The 24,609-nt window shown below is 40.6% G+C and overlaps 2 protein-coding genes across 2 annotated transcripts in view; both read left to right on the top strand.

Annotated features, from left to right (window-relative positions):
- LOC149309944 (macrophage mannose receptor 1-like) overlaps window positions 1–10,144 on the top strand; it is a 54,655-nt gene extending 44,511 nt beyond the window's left edge. The window contains exons 26-30 of the mRNA XM_089531424.1: window positions 1,013–1,165; window positions 4,596–4,706; window positions 6,326–6,532; window positions 7,336–7,374; window positions 9,554–10,144. Of these exons, the coding sequence (XP_089387550.1) occupies window positions 1,013–1,165; window positions 4,596–4,706; window positions 6,326–6,532; window positions 7,336–7,374; window positions 9,554–9,777 (734 nt within the window). The 3' untranslated portion in view covers window positions 9,778–10,144. The remainder of the gene's footprint in view (window positions 1–1,012; window positions 1,166–4,595; window positions 4,707–6,325; window positions 6,533–7,335; window positions 7,375–9,553) is intronic.
- Window positions 10,145–22,498: 12,354 nt separating this feature from the next.
- The window catches only part of LOC149309945 (macrophage mannose receptor 1-like), a 46,668-nt gene continuing 44,557 nt past the window's right edge, over window positions 22,499–24,609 (top strand). Inside the window, exons 1-2 of the mRNA XM_089534020.1 lie at window positions 22,499–22,559; window positions 23,708–24,109. Of these exons, the coding sequence (XP_089390146.1) occupies window positions 22,499–22,559; window positions 23,708–24,109 (463 nt within the window). The remainder of the gene's footprint in view (window positions 22,560–23,707; window positions 24,110–24,609) is intronic.

The following is a 24,609-nucleotide window of genomic DNA, read 5'->3' on the forward strand; positions in this document are numbered from 1 at the left end:
ATACTGCCTGTTCATGTCACCATCCAAGGCTTGTGATAGCTGAGATAGAGGGAGGACATTTCATTTCCCTCTTGAGCCTAGGATTGGTGGAGCTGTGGCTGCCTCTCCTCTCCCTTCGATGCCAGGGTGGTAGCAGCTAAGATGGAGGAAAGGCCTTTCATTTGCCTCTGAACCTGGGTTTACACTTACAGCTGAAACAGACAGGCATGACACCAATCTTGATGTTGCCCCTTTGATTGCTGGATTGGGGCCATGGCAACGACACACTGTGACCCTGAGCCGGCTTTTTGTTGGCTCAAAAAGAAGCTGAAGAAAGCTGCCCCTTTTTGAGCTGGCAAAAAGCTGTCTTTTCTGTCAGCATCACAGCTTTGTGGCACTCCTGTGGCATGCGCCGTATAAACACCACACTGCCAGAGCCCTGCAAAGTTGCCCACTATTTGGTCAGTCAGTCAGCTTCAGAGCGCTTCCTGCCAGCTTGGGGGTGTGCGTCTTCTAAACAACATGCCCCCAAACCACCTAGAAGTTGCCACAAAGTGGCTGTCTGTTTCGCCCTTTTGTCCAGTTTCCCACAAAGAGCATCTGGAGGCTGTAAGGAGGAAGAGGTTTCTGTTTTTCTGCTGCCTTGGACCTTGCTTCACTAGTGAAACTCTGCTCTTTGCAGGACAGAGGACCTGACTCAGCAAGCACTACTTCCCTTTCAGCAAATTGCTTTGCCTGTCTCTTCATGCTGAAGTTCCAAATCATCTTGTATACACATTTAAATCTTCAGGGGATAAATTATTTAGAGGAGTCAATTTCCCAAATACTATCAAGTGTATGTGAGTTGAGGAGGGAAAGCACTGAGGGGTTTCTCAGTGGTAAAGACTTTTGATTCCTCTTCCCAAGGGAGTTACAGTTGACACCAATATTGCTTTCTTTTTGGCATAATAGCAAAATGTTCCCTTTTCATCTGGCATTTTTAACTGCATTTGGAGTGAAAACTATTCTTAAAAAAATATTTGTTTCATTATAGGTATAATCCCAACAGACCCTCCGGAGGTCCCAGGAAGATGCCCTGAATCAAAAGAATCCCATAGTCCCTGGATTCCTTTCCGGGCTCATTGTTATTCCTTCTACCCTTTCTGGCAGTCCTGGCCTTCAGCATCAATGAGATGTGCTCATATAGGTGGGTGTGGATCATGTTTTGAATTGGGTCATAATAACAATACTGTTTCATACTATGGAGTTCTTATCTTATTTGTAAACCAGTGTGATACCATTTTTCAAATTATTATAAAAAGAGTATAAATAATACCTCCTTTCACTTCACTTTTCATCTTCTCCATTCTCAATACAGTTGGCCCTCCATATCTGTGGCATTGATTTTTATAGATTTCATTATTTGTGGATTAGACTGATATGTTTTCTCCAACATGACTCTGCCAAAAGTTGATTATAGAGCTAGAGATTCCCACAGAAGACATTTTTCCAGGAATTCGTAGCTGGTTCAGTGCAATTCTATGGTCAACATATGCTGGGTGTTGGCCATAGAGTTGCACTGGAGGACGTAGATATTCCTAGAGAGGTGTTTTCTCAGGTTAAAAGAAAGGTTTTTCTTTGAGGGTTTTTTCTTTCTTTCACATGGGTCCTGTGTCCCTAACCCCAGCAAATGTGAAGGACCTACTGTATACCATTTTTTCTTCCACCTTTACAAATGAAATCTATCCTCCATTTCAAATTGAGCAATCTTATCACAACACATAGTATGAGAATAAGAATTTCTTAATTTTAATTTCTCCTAATCTAAAGAATACCAGTAAACAAGCACGACACTAGAAGCACATTGCTGCTTGCCTTTTGAATATTCTTACATTTTCCTCTCCTTTGCATTATTATTATTATTATTATTATTATTATTATTATTATTTCTTTTCCTTATTTGTTTCTCTGTATATCAAGGATCCCAAAATGATGTGCAATAAAATGCTTTTAAGCTTTATAAACAGAGAAAAACCATATTAGAAACTGAAGGCCAGGTAGAGTAACACAGTTTTGGCCACTTATTAGAACCACAATGAAAAGGAGCCAACCTGGCTTCTCTTCCTTTGGAAGACAAATCAAAGCTGTGCTTCAGAGAACACACTGTCTTGTATGCCTATCAATCCAACCTTCTGGGATGGTGGGGCATGCAGAAGGGCCTCTGCTGAAGATCTCAACTTCCAGGCAGGCTCACATGAAAAATTTTAGAGTGGTCCCAGGATATTTGTTAAGTCAAGACAACTTCCTTTACTTGATCTTAAAAATGACCTGTAAGTCAGTGCAGTTGATTCAAGATGGGTGGCACACAGCCTCAAAAGTGCATGAGAACAGTCTGATCGCTACTTTTTGCATTGGCACTCGCTTCCAAATACTTTGAGGTCAGCCCCACATAGAGCATATTACAATATTTTAATTGAATATTGTAGCCATGGATCATTGGCAAAATTAATTTTCCTTGGAAAGGGGCACAGATAATATATTAATTGAAGTTGGGCAAATGCAACAACAATCACATAGCCTTCTAGGAGCAACACTGGATGCAAAAGTACCCCTAAACCATGTTCCTTCAGAAGGAGAACAACCTCCTGAACAGGTAGTAATCCCAGTCTCTTCTTGGCTTTTCTGATAGCCAACAGAATTTCTGTCTTGTGTGGATTGAACTCAAACTTGTGCAGCCGCATCCATTCTCTCAGTCCATTTGGCTCTGGATAGTGATTCAATGTTTCCATCACCTCCCTGACGGTGCCCTGAAGAACTTAATAAGCTAATGACTCAAGGCTAGATAGTCCTCAGAACAACTTATTGGGAGTGTTCAGCCAAAAAGGACCTGAACCACAACAAAACAATGCATCTTTGGTGTGAAACAGATGGGCTGGAAAAAGCGGCTTGAAGCTGCCTTTTCTGAAAGTGATCCGAGTCCCCACCAACCATACTGCTGGCTCCCAAGGTGACTAGAATGTGCATGGCACAGCTTCAAGCTGCGTCGCTGGGTACTTTTAAAAAATCATTCCCCCCACCATCCCTGCATACCATCGCAGGAGCAAACCGGCGGCAGTGGCCATCCCTGTGAACCTGCACGGTCACATGTGCAGCACTCCACTGGGCCAGGGCATTGGAGCAAAGGTGTGACCATGCAGATGCTAGCAAGGTACAACCATGCCCCTTCACCCCATGTCCCCTCTTTGACTGTCCACTTTGTGTGTGTTTTACTTATCTCAAGGAGAAATATCATGGTTTCTCTTTTGGATATTGCCACCCCCACTGCTTCAGTACAGAAGCTCTGCCCCTTCTAAATGCACTCTTGTGATGGAGCATTTATATGCACAGTTAGGGTTAGGGCTTGGATAGAGCACCCCTTGGATAGAGCCACTCTGGTGTTGCAGCATTTAGATGTACAAGTGAAGGTGCTCACTTTCAGGGAAGAGGCAGAAAAATCCATCTCCATTTTAGTCTGGCTTTTCTGGTGGTTTCCTGCTGGCTTTGAGATATGCATAATCTAAATGCCCTGCCTTGAAGCCAGCTGGAAACCTGCATATTTTGACCATCTGTTTCGCTTGTAAGTCTCATTTCATATAAATCGCCGATGATACGTGTATGTAAAACCACTGAGAATTAATGTGAAATATTTTGGCAGAGATCACTTCTAGATTCCCTCCGCCCCGCCAGGTTCTTTATAGTATAGATGTACCTGGAGTGCTTTTTGAATGTTTGATGCATATAATTTGTTGTTGCTGCTCTTTATCTTTCCAAGCACCATGCGAACAGAACAATACTTGTCATTTGGATTTGGGGATGGGGTCATAAGGAGAGTATGACAACATTTGTGCAAGTTTAACAACAATTCTAATATATTAAATATTATATGAATAATATTTATTAATTTTACAAATATTTCTGGGAAACGTATCCAAGGGTAGCCATGTTGCCCATAAAGCAAAATACATTAACAACCAAAACCCACAAAACAGCCAATCAGTTGGTCCAACCAATAACTATTTTATCAAGATGCCATTTTTGTTTTTATCAGTTAAGATCTGGAGGGATATCCAAATTGACAAATTGTAGACCTGTGACTCTAACATTGTCATTTTTCATCTTTTCCTGTATGATTTTTAACATTTTGCTTGATGAGAAAGCCAGTGGGGCCCAATAAAGATACAGTGTTGTCCGCTGGGGTTTGGTTAAAAAAAAAAAATCTGTGGATGCTCAAATCGCATTTAATATAATGGCAGAGCAAAATGGTGTCCCTTATATAAAATGGAAAATCAAGGTTTGCTATTTGGAATTTATACTTTTTTGGAATATTTTCAAGCTTTGGATGCTTGAATCTGTGGATAAAAAAATCTGTGGATAAGAACAGCTGACTGTATAGGTGTTTTGTGGATTTAAAATGTTAGTGGGTTCATTTAATAATTGTAAGCCACTCTGATAGCCTTTAGGGCTGAAGAGTGGGGTATAATTACTCTAATAAATAAACAAAATAATAAATTTTAGAAGGACTTTTGGACATTTTTATTTTTAAAAATATTTTTTATTTTATAAGCATGAATAAGTAACACTTTTCTGATATTTTTCAGGTGGCACTTTGACTTCTATAGAAGATTTAGCAGAAATGAATTTTTTGCTGGACCACACTCATCAATTAAGTCAAATGAACTTTTGGATAGGATTATTCAAAAATGTGGATGGTAATTGTTTAACTTTCAATATTTATCTGTACTGGGGTATGTTAAAATATGTTGTAAGGTATACTTTTATGCTGTTGGGTTTTTTTTTCAAGTGAAAAGGCTTAACAAGTAATGCAGGAAGTGCAAACTGAATTGTGCTGGCAAATTTTCTTCAGTTTGATATTGTGAGCATTCCCACTGACTATTCAGAAGAAAACTTGTCAATTTTCAAGAAGTACTGTCTTGCCTCTTAATATTGCCATATAGAAACTAGTGATTATGGTACATGAACCAATCTTAGGAGCTTATCACATGAATTTTAAAAGCATTTCAAGTCTCCCTGGCTGGAGCCAGGACACGGGATGGAGGCAGGGATTATTATATGCTAAATCACCACTTAATCTCCACCCACCATCAGCCCGGGTCCCAGTCATGCTCTGACCAGTTTTTAGAAGCCGGAAAGTTTCTGACTTCTAAAAAGTGAAGGTGGAGCATGGCTGGGACCCGGCTTGGACCTGAGCTGATGGTGGGTGGTGATTAGATGGTAATTTACCATGCAATTATCCCTGTTTCCATCCCGTGTCCTGGTTCCAGCCTGGGAGGCTTTAAACACTTTTCAGATGCATGCAATAAGCTCCTTATTCTGCTACTTGCTGTTTGGTTTCACTTTCCATTTATCCGTCTGCTAGCACCAACCAGGGCAGAGACCTATCTAGATATGTGACTCCCATGTCCATCCATATCACTAGGAAGGTAAGAATGGTTTAGATATGAAGGGAGTCCAAGTGCAATATAAAATATATGCCAGAAGCTAACAGTTTACATTCTATCACATTTGAATAGAATGAGGAGTGTTTAAATCATGTAGACAAGCTCCTGGTCTACCCAAAACGTGATCATGAGAGTCAGGGCTCAACCAGACTGCCTCAAAAGTACTGAGGATTTCCAATGCCTTTTGTTTTTATTATACCTGTATATGCATTTTCCTCCTCCAGCATCTATTTCCCCCCTGAAATATTTCATATTTCCTTCCTTCCCTTGTGTTCTGCACCTTCGCTCTCCCAATGACGTGCCACATGCAGTCTCATGGAATATCTGATAAACTGATACTCTAGTCATATTCTCCTCCCGCACCCAGTAGGTATAAAAAGTCTTCAGCAGTACTGAATGTTCTACTTGAAGTATTTCAAGACACAAAAAAAGTAATCTGGATGTCAGAAATAAAACAAGTTTGTACAGGAACAAAATCTGACATTTATTGAGACTTTTGCTTTGTCTGGAGGAAGCTTCATATGACTATGAAAGGTAAGGTCCACTATGTCCCAGGCAAAGGAAGTGATGCACAAAATCATTGAAATTTGATTTTGAAAACTGATCTCACACAAACACAGAAGCAGAGACATGTTGCTGTTGTTGTTAATTGTCTTCAAGTCGACTTCAACTCATGGTGATTCTGTGAGCAAGACACTTCCAAAACTCCCCTGTACTCAACTGCTACACATATGATCACACATTTTTTCCTGACAGTGAGACAGTCTGAGAAGAAATAAGTCAATGTGTACTTCTAAAATGTATTTCTGTATCCATTTATAACCAACATGCTATTCCTTCTGATTCTGGTCTTTTCATTTTATAATTAGGAGAATGGGAATGGGAAGATAAGACTGAAGTGGATTTTGTGAACTGGAAAGATGGACCACCTGAACCTTATAACTACAGTTATTACCATGAAAAAGGCCGTGCTGTTTTTCAAGAGCAATGCATTTTCATGAATGGCCATACTGGGGAGTGGCTTGGTCAAGGCTGCTACTATCCATCTAAAGGATTTATTTGTAAAACATCCAAGAGTAAGTCTTAAATTGTTACTGTTATGTACTGGATTAAGCAATGACTGCTGAAAAGCAGCATGTTGTTACAGAGGTGATGTACTTAATTAGGACATTTCCAGATGAAGTTAGAATTTAATGGACCAAAGAGATCGAGGTCAAATCTTTGTTCAGCTATTAAGTTGACTGGATGATGGTGTCTGAATGGGCCAGAATGTTCTGGGAACAGCCTGGAGTGTTCTGGCCCCAGAGCTGCCCCTGTTACCCAGGGCACTCTGTTGCAATGCTGGACAACTATTTGCACACATGTCTCACTGTGATGCCTGGCACAGTTGCCACTGAGGTCAGAACCAAATACCCAGCATCATTCACATGGCTGGGCAGCTTGTTCTAATCTCAGAGGGAGCAATTTGCTGTCATGGCAGCTGTGTCAGGGGGCACAGTGGGGCATGTTCTAGGAAGATATGGACCAAATAAGCAGGGTTTTTTTTAAAAAAATTGAGGGTATTATACCCCAGGCTCAGTGCTGAAGTGGCTGGATGTCCTCTAGACTCTTCACATCAGAACCAAGGATTGGGTCCTCCATTGTTAAGATTCCTTGCCATGGAAACAGGGGGAGGACGTTTTATTTGGCCCGTGCAGACAGGGTTCATTTCTTTCATGTCATAATTTTGCACACTGTATTGATCTCGCTTTTCTCTTTTGCTTTCCAAGATCCTTATATTATACTACTGTGCTGGAAATATTTGTTGAAATTATTCATTATTGAAATTTGCTGCAATATAAATTTCACTACACCTTGTAACTACTTTTTTATTTTACAGCTCTTGAAGTGCCAACTGCAACACCTACAGATGGTAAAGGTAAGGTTGTTTTCTGCCAAGTATCCAGTTCAAATTATAAGCATTTGTATTGTATGAGACATACCACCAGGTCAAAAGTTCACAAAAGTGAAACATTGAGTCAAAAATAAGAAGAATGTTTTAGGAGTAGATGCCAGCAACATTTATTCAAGAGATTTTTTATGGAGCTGTGTATTCTTTGGTAGACAGCAGCAGTGGTGTACGTTGCTTTTTAAAACATTTTTACACTACTGATGTGGTGGCAATGGAACTCTTTACGGTGGCTGTTAAGTTATCATTTTCTTTTTCCCAACATAGGCAAGGTATAGATTTTTTCTAGGACACTATGGTTAATGACAATTGCCACATGCACAAAAAAGGCATCTTGCTGGTCATTGCTGCAATGGGATACGGTTGGAGCACTGACAGCCATCATTTGCTTAGTATCACTTGGAATGACTCTGTATCTGAGGCATTCCCATGTGGGTCAGTGGAGTGACAACCTCCAGCAGAGCCTTATGGAGTTTTGCTGCTTTTGATCCCTTAATGGGATCAAAAGAAGCAATTTTTAAAATAACTGTTAATATAAGCCTTCTCCTAGCCTCTTAAACAAAATGGCTACCCTCTACACCAAAAAGGAAGTTCTGGTTTGATGAAATAAACAACTCACAAACAGGTTACCAGGCCAAGCCTCTCCCACCCCCTTCACAGTATATCATGTGCCTTTGACAAGTTTGCAATTCTATGCTTAGGAAATTGGCTTTCTTCTAGTATAATATACCTGGGAATTCTTGCCATTGTGTCTTATTTCCTGTACTGGTATTAATTCAATGAAAGGCAATGTGAGCTGCTTAATTAGATATCACTCCTTCTATCTGCCATCAGTTATATAGCCTATGTTGCAGGCTTTCTGTGCTTTATTTGGGAGGGGTAATAGTGTCCTTTGGGGCTGGCAGGCCAGACATTGATGCAAATAAATTCTCCCTCAGACATGAGCCTAAGGATTTCAGAAGGAAGTGAAAGGACAGCACCCCATTACACAGAAAAAGGAACAGTGTCTGGAAAATAAGAGTTCCTCTTCCTTTAAGGCTATAATCCTATGTATACCGCTTTGGAATAATTCAGATTGAGTTCACTGCGCCTAAATTACTTAGCTTAATCTCTCTCACACAGAGATTCTTTTCCATTCAGTCCATTACTGGAACTACAGCTTCCTCCTCCGCCATCAATGCCCCTGTCTGGGAGGCTGTGGCAGGTCTCTGCTACGTTTTTGTTTGAAAAAGAAAACTATAAGAAATGGAGGGGTGAAATGATGGTGGGAAGGGTGTGAGCAGAAAGAAGGAAAGAGGAAGCTGTAGTGAGGTAGAAATATTGGAGGGGAAAGACAGGGCAAGTTAGGAGGAGACAAAGGAACATTTGAGAGAAGGCAAAAAAGGATAGGTTGGAAAGAAGGAGAAAGAGCAAATCTAGTAGCAGGGACTGATACAAGTTGGAGTAGTGGTGAGATAATTTATAGGGTGAAGGGTTCTTGTCAGATCCCTCCCCCTCATAAAAGTAAAAACAATTGCATACTTGCTTCGTATTGCTGCCACCTCCACCACACGTCTTCCTAGATTTGTGGTACAAATTGCAACATTCGGTGTTTCTCTTCCTCTCAGTCTTCCTCATGGTTTTTCAACAATATGTTGTAAAAATAAATTTAGAACCAAAGCTGTAGCTGAGGTTAGTTGTATAGGATCCACTTCAATTAAATAAGGCCGAGACAACTAATTAGTTCCTGGAATTATCCGCAGGAGACTAAGAAACAACGATTGGCTGTGGCTGTAGACTTTAATGGCCATTTCTTCCATGTTCCCCCTTGTTCTCTTAGTTCCCTCCTACATGTCTCAGACAATTACACCCATAAGGCATATCAGTATGCCCCAATGCATTGCTTGGGACCAGATGCTTCTGCAGGTAAGGAGTAGAAATGCAAGAGGTGTAGATTTAAAAAATGCTATTAAAATGTGGGAGAATAGGGGTATCTGTTGCTCTGTGTGTGTGTGTGCATGCGCGCGCGCGCACACACACACACACAACTATTGCTGTATTTGGCCTTTCAGGTTGGAAAGGTTGTTTACCTGTGATGTAAATGGAACTGAACATTTTTTTCACAGTATCAGATACTTAAAAGTTTTGTATATATGTTTTTCATCCATAGAGCATGCGGGAGTTCGTGAATCAGCAAATGGCACAGCTGTGATAGCAGTAATATTGGTTATGCTTATCCTTACTGGTGCAGGCATCACAGCCTATATTTTCTACAAAAGAAGAAGGAGACAACCACAACCTACTGGTGGTTTTGAGAACTCCATGTATAATGGCAATGTGATTACCCTTCAGAAAGACCCAGAATCTCAAGTGGACAAAAAAGAAGTAGAGTAATAAGTTTCAGCAGCAATATCAGTGAATACAATAGGATTGAAAGCTAGGTAGAAGGATATTGTGTTTCACCATAGAAGAAAGCATTTCGAAAATATTTGGCTTAAGCGCTAATACTCTTGGATGAACAATTTCTGGGACTATGTGGGGGCTGCCTGAGATCCTGGAAAGCCATCCCTTCATTTTCCCTCCCCAGCACCCTGTTTGAAGGGGGTAATTTTTTTAAATCTAAAGATGATGGATACCACCTTTTCTCAAAGGCTCTGGAACTGGACTATTGGTGATTTGCTGCATTTGGATGCTTTTTTGCATCTCCTCACCTGTTCCAGGCCTGTATGGGACTTCTAGCCAAAAAGGAATTTGGGGTTTATTTTCCCCTGAAGGAGGTACATCCCTGGGGGGGGGGGGGGTTGAAAAACATCCTTGGGGTTGCACATGGCCTGCAGCCCACACTTCTCTCACCGTGATCTACAATAAAGCTCACAATGTGGAATTTTCTGGCTGTAGAATGGCTGTTCAGTGAAATCGTAGGTTATAGAGAATATTTTTAAAGATCATATGATTGGTAAAATTAAGGGCCATAATTTTGTGATGCTCTAAAAAGAACTCAACAGGTACAGTTTACCAAGCCTTATTTTATAGAGAGTTCTTGATGATGCAATGTGTGGAGAAGTTTGCTTCTGCCTGCATAGTAGCTCTGCTGTACTTTCGGTTACTGCTGTGCAAGGTTTACAGCTACCTGTTTTTTGATGTAAATGTTACAGAAGAATATTTATTCTCTTGGGTGTTGTTGTTGTTGTTCTACCTGACATATGTGGCTCTTCCCTGTTCACATCGATGCATTTCACTCTGAAGGCTTTCAACCACGTTGGCAATCACTTTGGAAGGGTGGAACAGAAAGCACATTAATATTGGCTTTCAAGTTTTCTTACATTGCTTTTAGAAGGTTCATCTCCCCAGAGATGGTAGCCTTAAAATAGCAAGTGTATGAACGAATGCGAAATGGTGTAATGAATTTGTACCTCAGATTATGGTTCTAGTTCGTTGCACCAACTGTTCACTATGTGGGCTTAAACAAGTGGTGATATTTTCCCATAGGTTTGCTGAAAGACAAATGATATCAGCTGATGGAGGAAGCACTTAGTATAAATCAACAATGAACCTCTGTTTTACTTGTAAAATATAATTTGTAAATGTTTCTGTTCTATACATCTTTGTATGAATCATTTTTTGTCCTCATGCTGATTTGTCAAGTTTGGTTTTATGCTCTGTTTATTTCTACATATTTTTATTATTAGTTCATTTGTGGTGAAATTGTTTTTAAAATACTGTACAAAAATATCTAAATAAACATACACAATAAATTTCGGTATCCTATAGCATCAAGAAATAGATGGTTTAGAAAATGTTGCACATATTTCAAAAACTGAGTCACAAATTCCTATGATAAAATAATTGACTCTAAGTAAGAGCTGCTTACTAAGTTGTCATTAGGATTGCTGTTTAAGCAAGGGTTGCCAAAGTGAAAACTGAAGATAGTGTTTCTGTTCTTTTAATGATTGCTTATGATGCAGCCAGGTAACAAGCAACATATGCCAAAATTTCCTCTTTTACTAAAGCATTAAATGTACAGGAACCCTCTCCAGTTTTCAATTTTTTAGTAACAAAGGGTACTCTCTAATTATTCTATTACAACACTCCAACTTCTTACTCCTCAGTATGACTCACCCAAACAGGCCAAAAAAGGGAAATGAAACTAGAAATCAACAAGCCTTTTACAAGTGTACGATTGACTTGTTACTCTTCTACATTTGTTAGCAATCCCTTCTTTTCTCTCTCCCTATGCTTGTGATTGTTCATTATTGCATTTATGGGCTTTCCAACCCCCAGGAACCACCAAATCTTTGCACCTTTTCCAGAACTTTTATTCACATGCAATGGATTGATGTCATATGTATGTATAAGCTTCCTTCCTACAAAGCACCTGGACTTAGAGGAGGGAAAGGGAAAGAGTCCCACTCTTCTCAGTAGGATCTGGCAAAAGTAAATGCTCACAGTCTCTCCTACCTGAACATCAGCTGTTGTGTGACTCCAAATTTCTTCCCAAGGCAATCAATTACCTGGTAAAAAAAAGAAGAAGGAAAAACTACTTTGAACTACTTAGCCATACATGTCCAATTTTCATCTGTGAAATTTTGGAGGAGCTGCAGCACTATTCCATGAACTAGCACTTTGAGTAGCATTGTCTTACTTAATGCACAGGCGAAACGATAGGAAAACAACTCTATTTTCCCATAATGGGGGAGGGGGGAGAGCAAGCAAAACTGGCAGGTCAGATCTTTCTTGTTACAATTACATCATTGCTCCCAATGCACTGTTAGCAGCAGCAGTGGACAAGGTGTGGCTTGCAGGCTGTATGCAGCCCCCCAGAGCTGTTTCTGTGCCCCCAGAACAAGATCAAAATGTTTTGGTCCCCAAATTTCTTCATGTCGATGATAAAATAAATCCACATTCTTCATGGTCTCTTTTAGGTCTGGAGGAAGCCTTTTTAAAAACAGGATGACCCATAGAAAGCCAAAAAACATGCTCCCTAGAATGACATTTAGGGGACGACGACAAAAAAAATCAACTTATTTGCAGACCTATGGCCTTTCAGTGTCTCCTGGGAAGCCAATCAAGCCCTCTAACCCCCAACAGTTGCCCACCCTTGGTTTATAGGAACAGCATGAGAACATTATCATAAAAAACTAATAGCTTGTTGTCACAGTTATGAATTTCTAGTGCTATACCAAACAATTCTCACATTCATGCCTAACTGCACCAGATGGAGAGGAGCTAGAGCTTTGGTAGGTCTGGTACATCTTCTACAACTTTTTTTAAAAAATGCAGGGATAGTTATGTTGATCATAAAATAAAATCCACATTGTGGTATCCTCTTTGTCATCTTTGCTTTGCCGAAGGTACCATGAAAACATAAACAATAAACTTTAGTATGCAATCTTGGGATCTGGGTGGAATACAGAGATAACAAAGGCATACCAATTGGATATGTTTATATGCAACAGTCTGTGATTCAAAAATATATATGTGTTAAACAGTTTCAGCATAAAAATAAAAGTGTGTGTGGGGGGGGGGGGAGGAAGGAATCTAACTGCACCTTTAGGAGTAACTGATTTATTTTTGCATAAGCTTTTGTGGACTTCACTTCTTCAGATGTACTGATGGAGTAAAACAACATAACTCACACATATTTAGTAGGCAACAGTACAGAGAACATCAAGAAGAATGTGGACAAGCTGGAGCTTGTCCAGAGGAGGGCAATCAAAATGGTGAAATGTCTGGAAACCATGCTCTAGGAGGATCAGTTTAGGGAGCTGGTTATGTTTAGCCCAAAGAAGAGAAAGTTAAGGAGTGACGTGATAACCATGTTTAAATATATGAAATGATGTCATATTGAGGATGGAGCTAGCTTGTTTCCTCCTGCTCCAAAAACTGGGAAATGGAGCAATGGATGCTAACTACAGGAAAAGAGATTCCACATTTGGAACAACTTTCTGACAGTAAGAGCTGTTTGACAGTGGATCATACTCCTTCAGAGTGTGGTGGAGTATCGTACTTTGAAGGTTTTTAAACAGAGGCTGGATGGCCATCTGTTGGGGGTGATTTGATTGTGTATTCCTTCATGGCAGTGTGTTGGACTGGATGGCCCATCTGGTCTCATCCAACTCTATGATTCTATGATTCTTATAGAAGTTTTGCCTATACAGTAATAGATTGTTTCACTTTGACATGTTTTGAGTTGGTCTTTAGCTTTTGGCTTTTGCCTTTGTCTTATAGTTTTTGCCTGTCCACTAACATTAGTCCAATTTGTGTACTACTTTCACCTCTGCCTGTGTTCTTCCTTCACACACACAAGTTATTTTAATAGTGGCATTGTTTTCTACTATCCCCTATCCTATGATCACAATATCCTGCCCAGCCATGTCCCCTTTTGCCAGGATAAGCAGCAAGTGTAATGTTATGTTAATATACCCCGCCCTTACCAACCTTGAACACACAGCTTCTAATTTGCCTGGTGACAATCCTACAAGAAATCATTGCATTAATCATTGCCTGGTGGCTTCTTTTCTCCTTGAATTATACTAGAGATAAATCTTTCTAAGAGTAGCCACCTGCTACATAATAACCTGAAATGCAAGGAAGAACTGCAAGCAATACAAAAATAAAGAAGCAAGCAAGCAAGCAAGGCTTCATGGATTCTGAATTTAAAAGCCTCACTTCTAGAAAACTTATTGTTACTTAAAAACCCATTACTAAATTGAAGTTTTAACTTCCTCTTTCAATGTAAGATAATGAACTTTGGTGTAGACCACAGCAGATGGACATTTTGCTCATCATTTACAGTGTACTCCACCCATACAGCTGAAAATAGCTTCATCCGGTTGCAAAATGTACTTCTTACAAATAGGGTCTGCTCTCATTTGAACTAATTTTGAAAGCTTGGACAAACAAATGGACACATTTAAAGAGAACAGAATAAGATAGATGAACACAAAAAGAGTTCATAAAACCAAAACCACAAATATATCAATAAAAAAAAAAGGGGGGGTCGGGGGGACAATAAAATAGAGAGAAAATCAAAGTGAACATGATGAACTCTGAAACCAATAGAACACATTATAAATTTGTGAACAAAACAAAGGTATAAAAGAATATGAAATAAATCTGGTATATTACCAAAGGAATTTTAAAAAGTAATGGTGGAGGGAGATCATATATTTAGAAATATCAAGGAGAATAGTAAGTTTCAAAAGGAATTTTTTTTCAACAAATTGGCACAGAAGTCAAGTCTTATAAAGAATAAGAGTATGGAAATTTCAAAAAGCAATATTTTAATAGAGTTTGTAAAATAAATGTACAAACAAGTATCTTTTCCTTTAGTTTACACACACACATTTTTATATAAATACACATTAACATACAGTAAGATATACTTTTCTTTCTATAAAAATATTATACATAATACAACATTTTTGTATATATGTTATGTATGAAAGACTGATAGGTACAATATTTTTATTAAAAACAATTTTTGTGTTGCCCTAAGTATTTTTCTTAGGAAATTAGGAGCTATTTATTACACTCAAATGCACATAACAATGCATACATATTTTAAAAGAAAACAAAGAAGCTAGTTTGCCTCCAAAAAGTGGCTTTCTCTTCCTTCACACAGTGGGACTTCAGATGGATTAAACCAATGTCTTTAGCTTTTTTTTTTTTTTAGAGTAGAGCTTCAGAACCTATATCATTCCTGATGTTCATAGAATCATAGAATCGTAGAATCGTAGAGTTGGAAGAGACCATAAGGGCCATCCAGTCCAACCCCCTGCCATGCAGGAAATCACAATCAAAGCATCCCCGACAGATGGCCATCCAGCCTCCGTTTGAAGACCTCTAAGGAAGGAGACTCCACTACACTCCAATGGAGTTTGTTCCACTGTCAAACAGCCCTCACTGTCAGGAAGTTCCTCCTAATGTTCAGGTGGAATCTTTTTTACTGGAGCTTGCATCCATTGTTCTGGGTCTTGTTCTCTGGAGCAGCAGAAAACAAGCTTGCTCCCTTCTCAATATGACATCCCTTCAAATATTTAAACAGGGCTATCATATCACCTCTTAACCTTCTCTTCTCCAGGCTAAACATCCCCAGCTCCCTAAGTCGTTCCTCATAGGGCATGGTTTCCAAACCTTTCACCATTTTAGTCACCCTCCTTTGGACATGCTCCAGTCTCTCAATGCCCTTTTTAAATTGTGGTACCCAGAACTGGACACAATATTCCAGGTGGGGCCTGACCAGAGCAGAATATAGTGGCACACTATACTTCTATTGATGCAGCCTAAAATCGCATTGGCCTTGTTAGCTGCCGCATCGCACTGTTGACTCATGTTCAACTTATGGTCTACTTGGACGCCTAGATCCCTTTCACATGTAGTCTTGTTCAGCCAGGTGTCCCCCATCCTATATCTGTGCATTTCATTTTTCTGCCATAAGTGCCGTACCTTACATTTCTTCGTGTTGAATTTCATTTTGTTAGCTTTGGCCCAGTTTTCTAGTCTATTCAGGTCATTTTGAATCTTGATCCTGTCCTCTGGGGTATTAGATACTCCTCCTAATTTGGTGTCATCTGCAAATTTGATAAGCATGCCCCCAATTTTGTCCTACAAGTCATTGATAAAGATGTTGAATAGCACTGGCCCCAGGACAGAACCCTGTGGGACCCCACTGGTCACTTCTCTCCAGGATGAAAAGGAGCCATTGTTGAGCACCCTTTGGCTTCGGACGGTCAACCAATTACAAATCCATGTAACAGTTCCCTTGTCTAGCCCACATTTTACAAGCTTGTTTGCAAGAATATCATGGGGAACTTTGTCAAAGGCTGAAATCAAGATATACTACATCCACAGCATTCCCTTCATCTAACAAGCTGGTAATTTTATCAAAAAAAGAGATCAGGTTTGTCTGGCATGACTTCTTTCGCTGAAACCCGTGTTGACTTTTTGTGATTATGGCATTGCTTTCTAGATGCTCACAGACTCTCTTTTTAATGATCTGCTCTAGAATCTTTCCTGGTATAGATGTCAGACTAATTGGACGATAATTGTTTGGATCCTCTTTTTTCCCCTTTTTGAAGATGGGGACAACATTTGCCCTCCTCCAGTCTGCTGGTACTTCTGTTTTCCAGGAGTTCTCAAAGATTATTGCCAATGGTTCTGATATTATATTCGCCAGTTCTTTTAATACCCTTGGATGTAGTTCATCTCGTCCTGGAGACTTATATTCGTTTAGGTTAAACAGGTATTCCTGTACTATCTCTTTACTTATTCTGTGCTGAAATTCCTCTTTTCTGTCCTCTGCTCCATTATCCTCAGGTTAAGCACCCTTTCCCTTTTCTCAGAACACTGAGGCAAAGAAGGTGTTGAGTAATTCTGTCTTTTCTCTGTCTCCTGTTAGCCTTTTGCCACCTTCTCCATGTAGTGGCCCTACCGTTTCATTCTTCTTCCTCTTGCTGCGGACATATCCAAAAAAGCCCTTTTTATTGTTCTTAACCTCTCTAGCAAGCCTGAGTTCATTCTGCGCTTTAGCTTTTCTGACTTTACCCCTACACATGCCTGCTATTTCTTTGAATTCCTTTTTCGTGATTTCCCCCTTTTTCCATTTCTTATACATGTTCCGTTTCAAACTTAGCTCGGTTGAAAGTTCTTTAGTCATCCATCCTGGTTTCTTGAGACATCTCCCATTTTTCTTCCTCATTGGAACTGTTTGAAATTGTGCCTTCAGTATCTCCCTTTTAAGAAACTCCCATCCATCTTGAACTCCCTTCTCTTTTAGTATTGCTGACCATGGGATCACCCCCAGTATTTCTTTAAGTTTATTAAAATCGGCTTTCCTAAAGTCTAGAATGCATGTCTGACTATGCCTGGCTTCTCCTTTCCATTGTATAACAAACTCCAGGAGTGCATGATCACTCCCACCTAAGGATCCTACCACTTGCACCCCATTAACCAAGTCATCCCTGTTGGTTAGGATCAGATCCAAAATAGCTGACCCTCTTGTTACCTCTTCTATCTTTTGGACAATGACGTTGTCTCCAAGGCAAGTGAGGAATTTTCTAGACCTTAAGGATTTGGCTGAGTTTGACTTCCAGGAAATATCAGGATAGTTGAAGTCACCCATCACTACTACATCTCTCTTTTCTGAATGTGTGGTCATTTGTTCTAGAAAAACATCATCCAGTTCCTCATTCTGATTTGGGGGTCTGTAGTAGACTCCCACCATAACATCCCTGTTCTTTCCCTGCCCTTTAATTTTTATCCAGATGCTCTCCACCTGGCTTCCAGGATTGATGTCCTGGATCTCTTCACTGGTGTAAATGTCCCTGACATATAAGGCTATTCCTCCTCCTTTCCTGTTTGGCCTGTTTCTCTTGAAAAGGTTATATCCTTCTATTTCTACATTCCAATCGTGAGACTCATCCCACCAGGTTTCAGTGAGGCCTATTATATCATATTTGCTTTGTTGTGCTAGGAGTTGAAGTTAATCTTGCTTATTTCCCATGCTCTGTGCATTAGTGTAGAGCAGGGGTTCCCAACCTGGGGGTCACAACTCTTTCTGGGGGGTTGCGCGACCCTTTCTGGGGGTCTCCAGGCTAGGAATCCCCCGCCTCCCCCCTCCCCCCTCCCCTTCTCCCCACGGGTGCCAGCACTGGAGCAGGCATCTCGCGGGGAAAAGGGGAAGGGGGCGGGGCTCCCTCCTTTCCTTTCTCCCTGTGAGTGCCCGTGCTGGCACAGGCACGCGCAAGGAGGAAGGGAATGGAGCCGGGGCCGCCTCCTCCTCTCCCTTCCTTTCCGCGGGTGCAGGCACCCATGGAGAGGAAGGGATAGGGGGGACAGGGGGCCTCCTCCTCCTCTTCTCCCCGGGGCTGCCAGGCAACCGTGGGGAGAAGGGGACGGGACTGCAAGCCCCAGCGGGCTTTGCAACCAGACATCCTGCCCATTTTCCCTCTGCGGCCTCCCTAATTGGTTGGGAGGCCAGGAAGGGGCGGGACCTCCGGCCGCAAAGCCCACTGGGGCTTGTAGGCGGCCAAAAGTCCTGCCCCTTCCTAGCTTCCCAACCAATCAGGGAGGCTGCGGGCGGGACTTTCGTCCCCAATGTGGGTCGCGGCCCAACAAAGGTTGGGAACTGCTGGTGTAGAGACATCTAAGACCATGTGTTCACTTTACTTGCTGCCTGTGCAAGTTCTTTTGCCTCCCACTTTTGGGTCCTTGCACTGTTTGCCTTGTTTCCTCTGTGTCAGTTTGATTATTTTCTCCAGTCCTTTTGCCTTCCAGAATACTGTCTCCCTCCCCAACATAACTCAGTTTAAAGCTCTCCTCATCAAATTCTTGAGACTATTGGCAAAAATGTTTCTGCCAACTGGTGTGAGATGCAACCCATCCCTTGCCAGAAGTCCTTCCTCATGAAACTGCAGCCCATGGTCCAAGAATCTAAACCGTTCTTGGTGGCACCATCTATGGAGTCAGTTATTTACATCCGCTATTTTCTGCTCCCTTCCTGGACCATGCCCTTCAACTGGGAGAAGAGATGAGATGACAACCTGTGCATCCATCTCTTTCAACTTCCTACCCAAAGCCTCATAATCCCTTATGATATTCTGAAGGCTGTGCCTTGCAGTATCATTGGTTCCCACATGAACCAAAAGAAAGGGATAATGGTCAGTAGGCTGGACAAGTCTTGTCAGCCTCTCTGTCACATCATGAATCTTTGCCCCAGGGAGACAGAACACCTCCCGAGACATCTTATCAGGCCCACAAATCACTGGTTCAGTGCCTCTCAGCAAAGAATCCCCGACAACCACCACACACCTCCTCCGAGGCTTAGCAGCGGCTGTTCCCTTTGGTGGAGCTCTCTTGGTCCCCTGCTCTGCCCCTGAAGTATGTCCCTGATGCTGTTCCTCATCATCCTTGATAGTAGAGAGAGATTGAAATCGATTCTGTAGCTGCAAGCTTGCAGAATGTTCCTTGGTTTCCCTACTTCTGTGTGTGACCTTCCTCCAACTATCTACTTCTGTTGTATGTGAAGTGACCTCCTCCTCCCCAGCAACTTCCTCTGTGTGTTTCCTGTCCAGGGCCTTTGTCCCCAAGCTCTGTCACTGAGTTCAAGTCACTGGGCCTATAGTTATGTAGAGCTCCTGACTACTAGCTCCTTCCAGAGGAAAGTCTCTGACTCACTTCCTCTGGAGAAAAGTCCCCACAAGCCCCTTTAAGGAAAAAAGTGATGTTGTTGTACTGTAGGTCTCATAATCCCTGATCATTACCCATTCTGGATAGGATCATTAGAAGCTGGACTCCAACTACATCTGAAAAGCTATAGATACTAATTTCAGTCTTAAAAGGAAAGTGTTTGGGACAGTAGCAATGGGGAAATAGTGAATGGGATAAGTTGTGTATGCTTTCCCCCTGCTAATTCTTTGTTCTAAAATTCATCCTTTTTAATGCACAACGATACCCTTACATGAAGTGGCACATAAGGTACTGTAGTATTGCTTGCTCTGATGCCACAAGCCAATCCTTTATGTGCTGCAAAGTTTCAGATCAATCCAATGAGCTATTTTGTGAAGATAAACCATATAAACTACAACTCTTTCTATTTTTGCTTCATATAGCAGACAGAAACATAAGGGTATTACTGTTGTTTTGTTTCTATATCTCAGCAATAAGAGATATTGGATTGATCAAAGGCCCATCTAGAGGCAAATTCTGTTTTCATAGAAGTTCACAAGCAGGACATGAGTGCAATAGCAAATGAAGTAGGTTAGAGTACATGGATCAATGGCCAGTCCCAGCATAACACAGTAAATTTCTCCTCACCCCCAATAAATAGAATATATCAGAGTTCAGCACATCACAGAATAGCCACACAGATTGTCTTTAACACCATTATTTATCTCAGTACCTGAACCAAACAACAACTATGGACTGTCTTGAAGTTTGATCAAGGCTTGATACCCATACTGGATAGGACCAATGGAAGTTGGATTCCAACTAAGGAGTTTGTCACATTAATTACAGACTAATACGGGATGCACCCAGGTATTACCACATGGATTTTGCCACTGCTGCCACCTCCTGACTGCAACCCAGCAAAAACCCAGCTGAGAGCTTCCCGGCTTTGCAAATCGGCCAGCTGAGGGTGGATTCTAGCCAGGTTTTTCCAGGATGCAGTCAGGAGGTGGCAAGGGTGGCAAAAGCTGTGCAGTAATACCCAGCTGCATCCCGTCTTAGTCTGTAATTCAGAAGAGGTAAGTTGGATTTATTATTAATGTCATAAACTCCTATGTCTAAAATAATAATAATAATAATAATAATAATAATAATAATAATAATGATGATGATTTATTTATAGCCCGCCCAATCACAAGGAATCCAGGCGGGTTACAACAGTAAAAATAAAGATAATAAAATAAAATACAATAAATAAATAAAATACAATAAAATTAAAGAGAGCGAAGTGAGTACATTCACAGTTAGGCCTGATGGAAGTTGGGCCTCTCTTTTTAATTTCCTCCCAGGTCTGATGGTGATATCATGGAGTGAGGGCTCTTCTTCTTGAGGCAAGGATTTTATTTTAATTAATTTTAATTTAATTCTTCTCATTAAATTTAAGAGAAGAATTGGCGGACAGAGTGACATAAGTCACAGTAAATGGGGAGTAGAACTAGGTAGGGAAGGCCTGCTGGAAGAGATCCGTCTTAAGAGCCTTCTTAAAGGCTGTAAGAGTAGAAATGTCACGGATCTCCTTCGGCAGGTCATTCCATAGCTTCGGAGCTGCAATGGAAAAGGCCCTCTGGGTGACTGAAGTTAGCCTAGATTTTATTGGCTGAAGTAGATTCTTCCCCGAGGACCTTAGAGTGCGGGACGGACAGTATGGAAGGAGGCGATCTCTTAAGTATTCTGGACCCAAGCCATGTGGGGCTTTGAAGGTAATCACCAACACCTTGTACCTTGCCCGAAAACTAATTGGCAGCCAGTGAAGGGATTTCAAAACCGGTGTTATGTGATCGGTACGATGAGTACCTGTAATTAACCTGGCTGCCATATTTTGTACAAGTTGAAGTTTCTGAACTTGGCACAAGGGTAGCCCCATGTAGAGCGCATTACAGAAGTCCAATCGAGAGGTGACCAGCACATGTACAACTGTTTCAAGGTCTCCCTGCTCCAGGAAGGGGCGCAGCTGGCGTATCAGCCGAAGCTGATAACAAGTGCTCCTGACTGTCGCATCCACCTGAGCTGTCAGGTGAAGCGACGAGTCAAGGAGCACCCCCAAGCTGCGGACAGAGTCTTTCAGGGGAAGTGTGACCCCATCCAGAACTGGCTGACATAATTCTATACATGGGCTTTGGTTTGCTATAGATCCTTTCAGTAGTTATCACTAAGAAGAGTTTTTTTAAAAAAAACAGATTTTATTTCAGGGCACCTCCTATTTAAAAGGTTTTCCCATTGAAGTCTGATTTACATAAATAAAGAAGAGAGAGCAGCAGGGATCCAAATTTGTCTTTCAACAATTAGTACGTGACCAGAAGAAAGAGCAGGCAGGTGCACAAACCACTTGCTCACAGTCTTTCAAAGGATGGTGAGGTGTCATATTTTTCTTTTTAAACAATAGCAACTATTTCTAAATTTGTGTCTGAAGCCTATTGAATTGTAGGGAACTTGCTAAGTCAATATTTAGTTCCAGAGGCCCAATCAGTCTATTCTTTTGCAAGCTGTTTCAAGGAAACTCTGGTAACTCTCATGAAAATTTGCACATCCTATTCCTTTATTTTGGAGGATGTCTAAGTGGCCATGCAATCAAGAAACAAATCATTTTTAGAATTTAATATTGTTCTCTTGGTTTTGAAATTGGTGAATTCTATCAGGATATGTTAATCAAACTGAGTGGTTAACCAATCTCCAAGTACTGTATGTTCCAGAAAAATGACTAAGCTTAGTAAAATGTTGTTAGATGTTGTGTGTGTGTGTGTATTCATATTGTCATATATTTCCTAACGTTGAAGAGAGAAGTGAAAATATTCTTCTGCTTTACACATTTGTGAAAGAGTTCCTGAAAAGCAACTAACTCACCCATCTTAGTTTCAAGGAGGCTTTGTGGAATGTTTAATTGTTTCCAATGTTTGCCTTTTTGCTCCTAAATTTCTTGTTCCTCATTCAACCAACTTCTCAGGTATCTGGTAAGTTTTTCTTCGCTGCTCTCTTCATTGTTACTATATCTTCCATAGTTTGAACTGATTACATTTAAATTGCCTTTTTGTGTAATTGTTGCAAACATAATGCACTTATTCCTTCATGAAGATCAAACTTTTCTTTTTAAATATAAAATTTGAATAAATGAGAACTTTTCTCAAATTATTTATTGAAGTATCTAGAATGTTATAGATATTGGCTTGTTAGTTAAACTGCATGGCTGTGCTTTCTATGTTATCAGCTTGGAAGTGTACATTGAAAGAAAAACTAAAAGCAGGTGGGTGGACATAGGATGTGGTTTGCAATATATGCAGAGTTGGCATAAAGAGAAAGGGCTAGCTACCTTCTTCTGTGCTTCTAATCCAAAGCAGCCTTTCCATGATGCTTTATAGAAAAAGAAATCAGGAAGATCCAGTACTAGATCTCCTGCATGGCTGCTGATTTGGAGGTCAAATAAATTATAGGATAATACATAAAAATGATCTTCTGAGTAGCCCTGGTCTTTTGTTTTGTTTACAATTATTTATTTAATTCTCTTAAATTGCCTCATCGGTTTTTAACAAAAAATGCATAATAACATACGGTTGATTATTACTAAATTAATATTCCATTCATAAAATAAGGTGGAATCCAAATCTAGTGATGATTAGGACATCACAGTTAGGGTCTTCATTGTGAATGAAGCATAAACTAGAGTTAAACTAAGCACAGCATAGTAAACATTTGGATTACTGAAAATAAAGTGTAGAATGAAATGAGAGTTATTTCTCCATTCTATCTCTCAGTCTTATTGCCTCTAGGTATTAGGGTCATCTTCCTGTGAGTGACTGCACATTGAAAACTTATTCTGGAAACTTTTTGTGGTTGTTGTGTGCCTTCAAGTCATTTCTGACTTATGGTGACCCTAAGACCAACCTATAATGGGATTTTCCTGGCAAGATTTGTTAAGAGGCAATTTGCCACTGTCTTCCTCTGAGATTGAAGGAGTGTGACTTGCCCAATGGGTGTTCATGGCCAAGTAAGGATTTGACACCTGGTCTCCCAGAGTCCTAGTCCAACTCTCATACCACTACATCATGCCGACTCTCTTCTGGAAAGTTTATATTGATGTTATTCTCCTCTTTCAATTTTACAGAGCCTGACACTTTTCTGATACACAATGAATACTTAAATCTTTGTATACAACCTCAAAAATCTCGTTCTATCATTCTGGAGAGCTGCAACATGGATAATGAGTGGCAAAACTTTAAGTGGGCTTCCGAAGACCAAATATTGAACATGGCAACTAAGCTGTGTCTAGCAGTGCCTTCAAATGCCAGCCTGGTTCAGCTCACACTTTCTCCCTGTAACAAGACCAGTGAACTTCAGAAGTGGGCCTGCAGAAATGAGACCCTTCTGGCACTTGGGGAGGAAAATCTGTTTTTACAACCAGCCAGTGGACGTAAGGGCAATATTATACTATCTAAAATACCCACCACAAAGAGTAACTGGAAGATCTATGGAACAAAAGACAGTTTGTGTTCCAAGGGATATGAAGGTAAATTTCAGAGATTAAATGCTGTTCTCTATCTGCTTCATCTAAGCCGAATCACCTGCATTTAAAGTCTAAACTAAATATGATGCTTCCAGTAATGCCACTAAAATTCCAATGTTGAGAGGTGGCATGCAATGCCTAATTTTTCTCTGGACCATGATGTATGGGAAGAATATATTTATTGATTAACAAAATTGTGTCTCTGTATAGGTTAAAATCAGTGGTGTGTAATGATATGCTGGTAGGTTACAGTTCCCACTCTGACTATTGGGAATGCTGGCTGTGAAGCTGTAATCCACCAAGTTCTGGAAAACAAGAGATTTCCTACTGGGCTAAGAATAAATTCAATCTAATTAAAACATTTTAATAGGAATCAGTTTGATTGGAACTCTGCCATATATGTAATTGCATGGACTTATTTTTTTACTACTTTATGGTATAGATGTCCCAAACAAAATACTAGCACCTTGGTGGATCATCAGAGGTATGGACCAGATGAGTCA

The sequence above is a fragment of the Sceloporus occidentalis genome, unplaced genomic scaffold (genome assembly GCF_023333645.1).
Source record: "Sceloporus occidentalis isolate IW3139 unplaced genomic scaffold, rSceOcc1.0.p SCAF_7, whole genome shotgun sequence".
NCBI classification, from domain to species: Eukaryota; Metazoa; Chordata; class Lepidosauria; order Squamata; family Phrynosomatidae; genus Sceloporus; species Sceloporus occidentalis.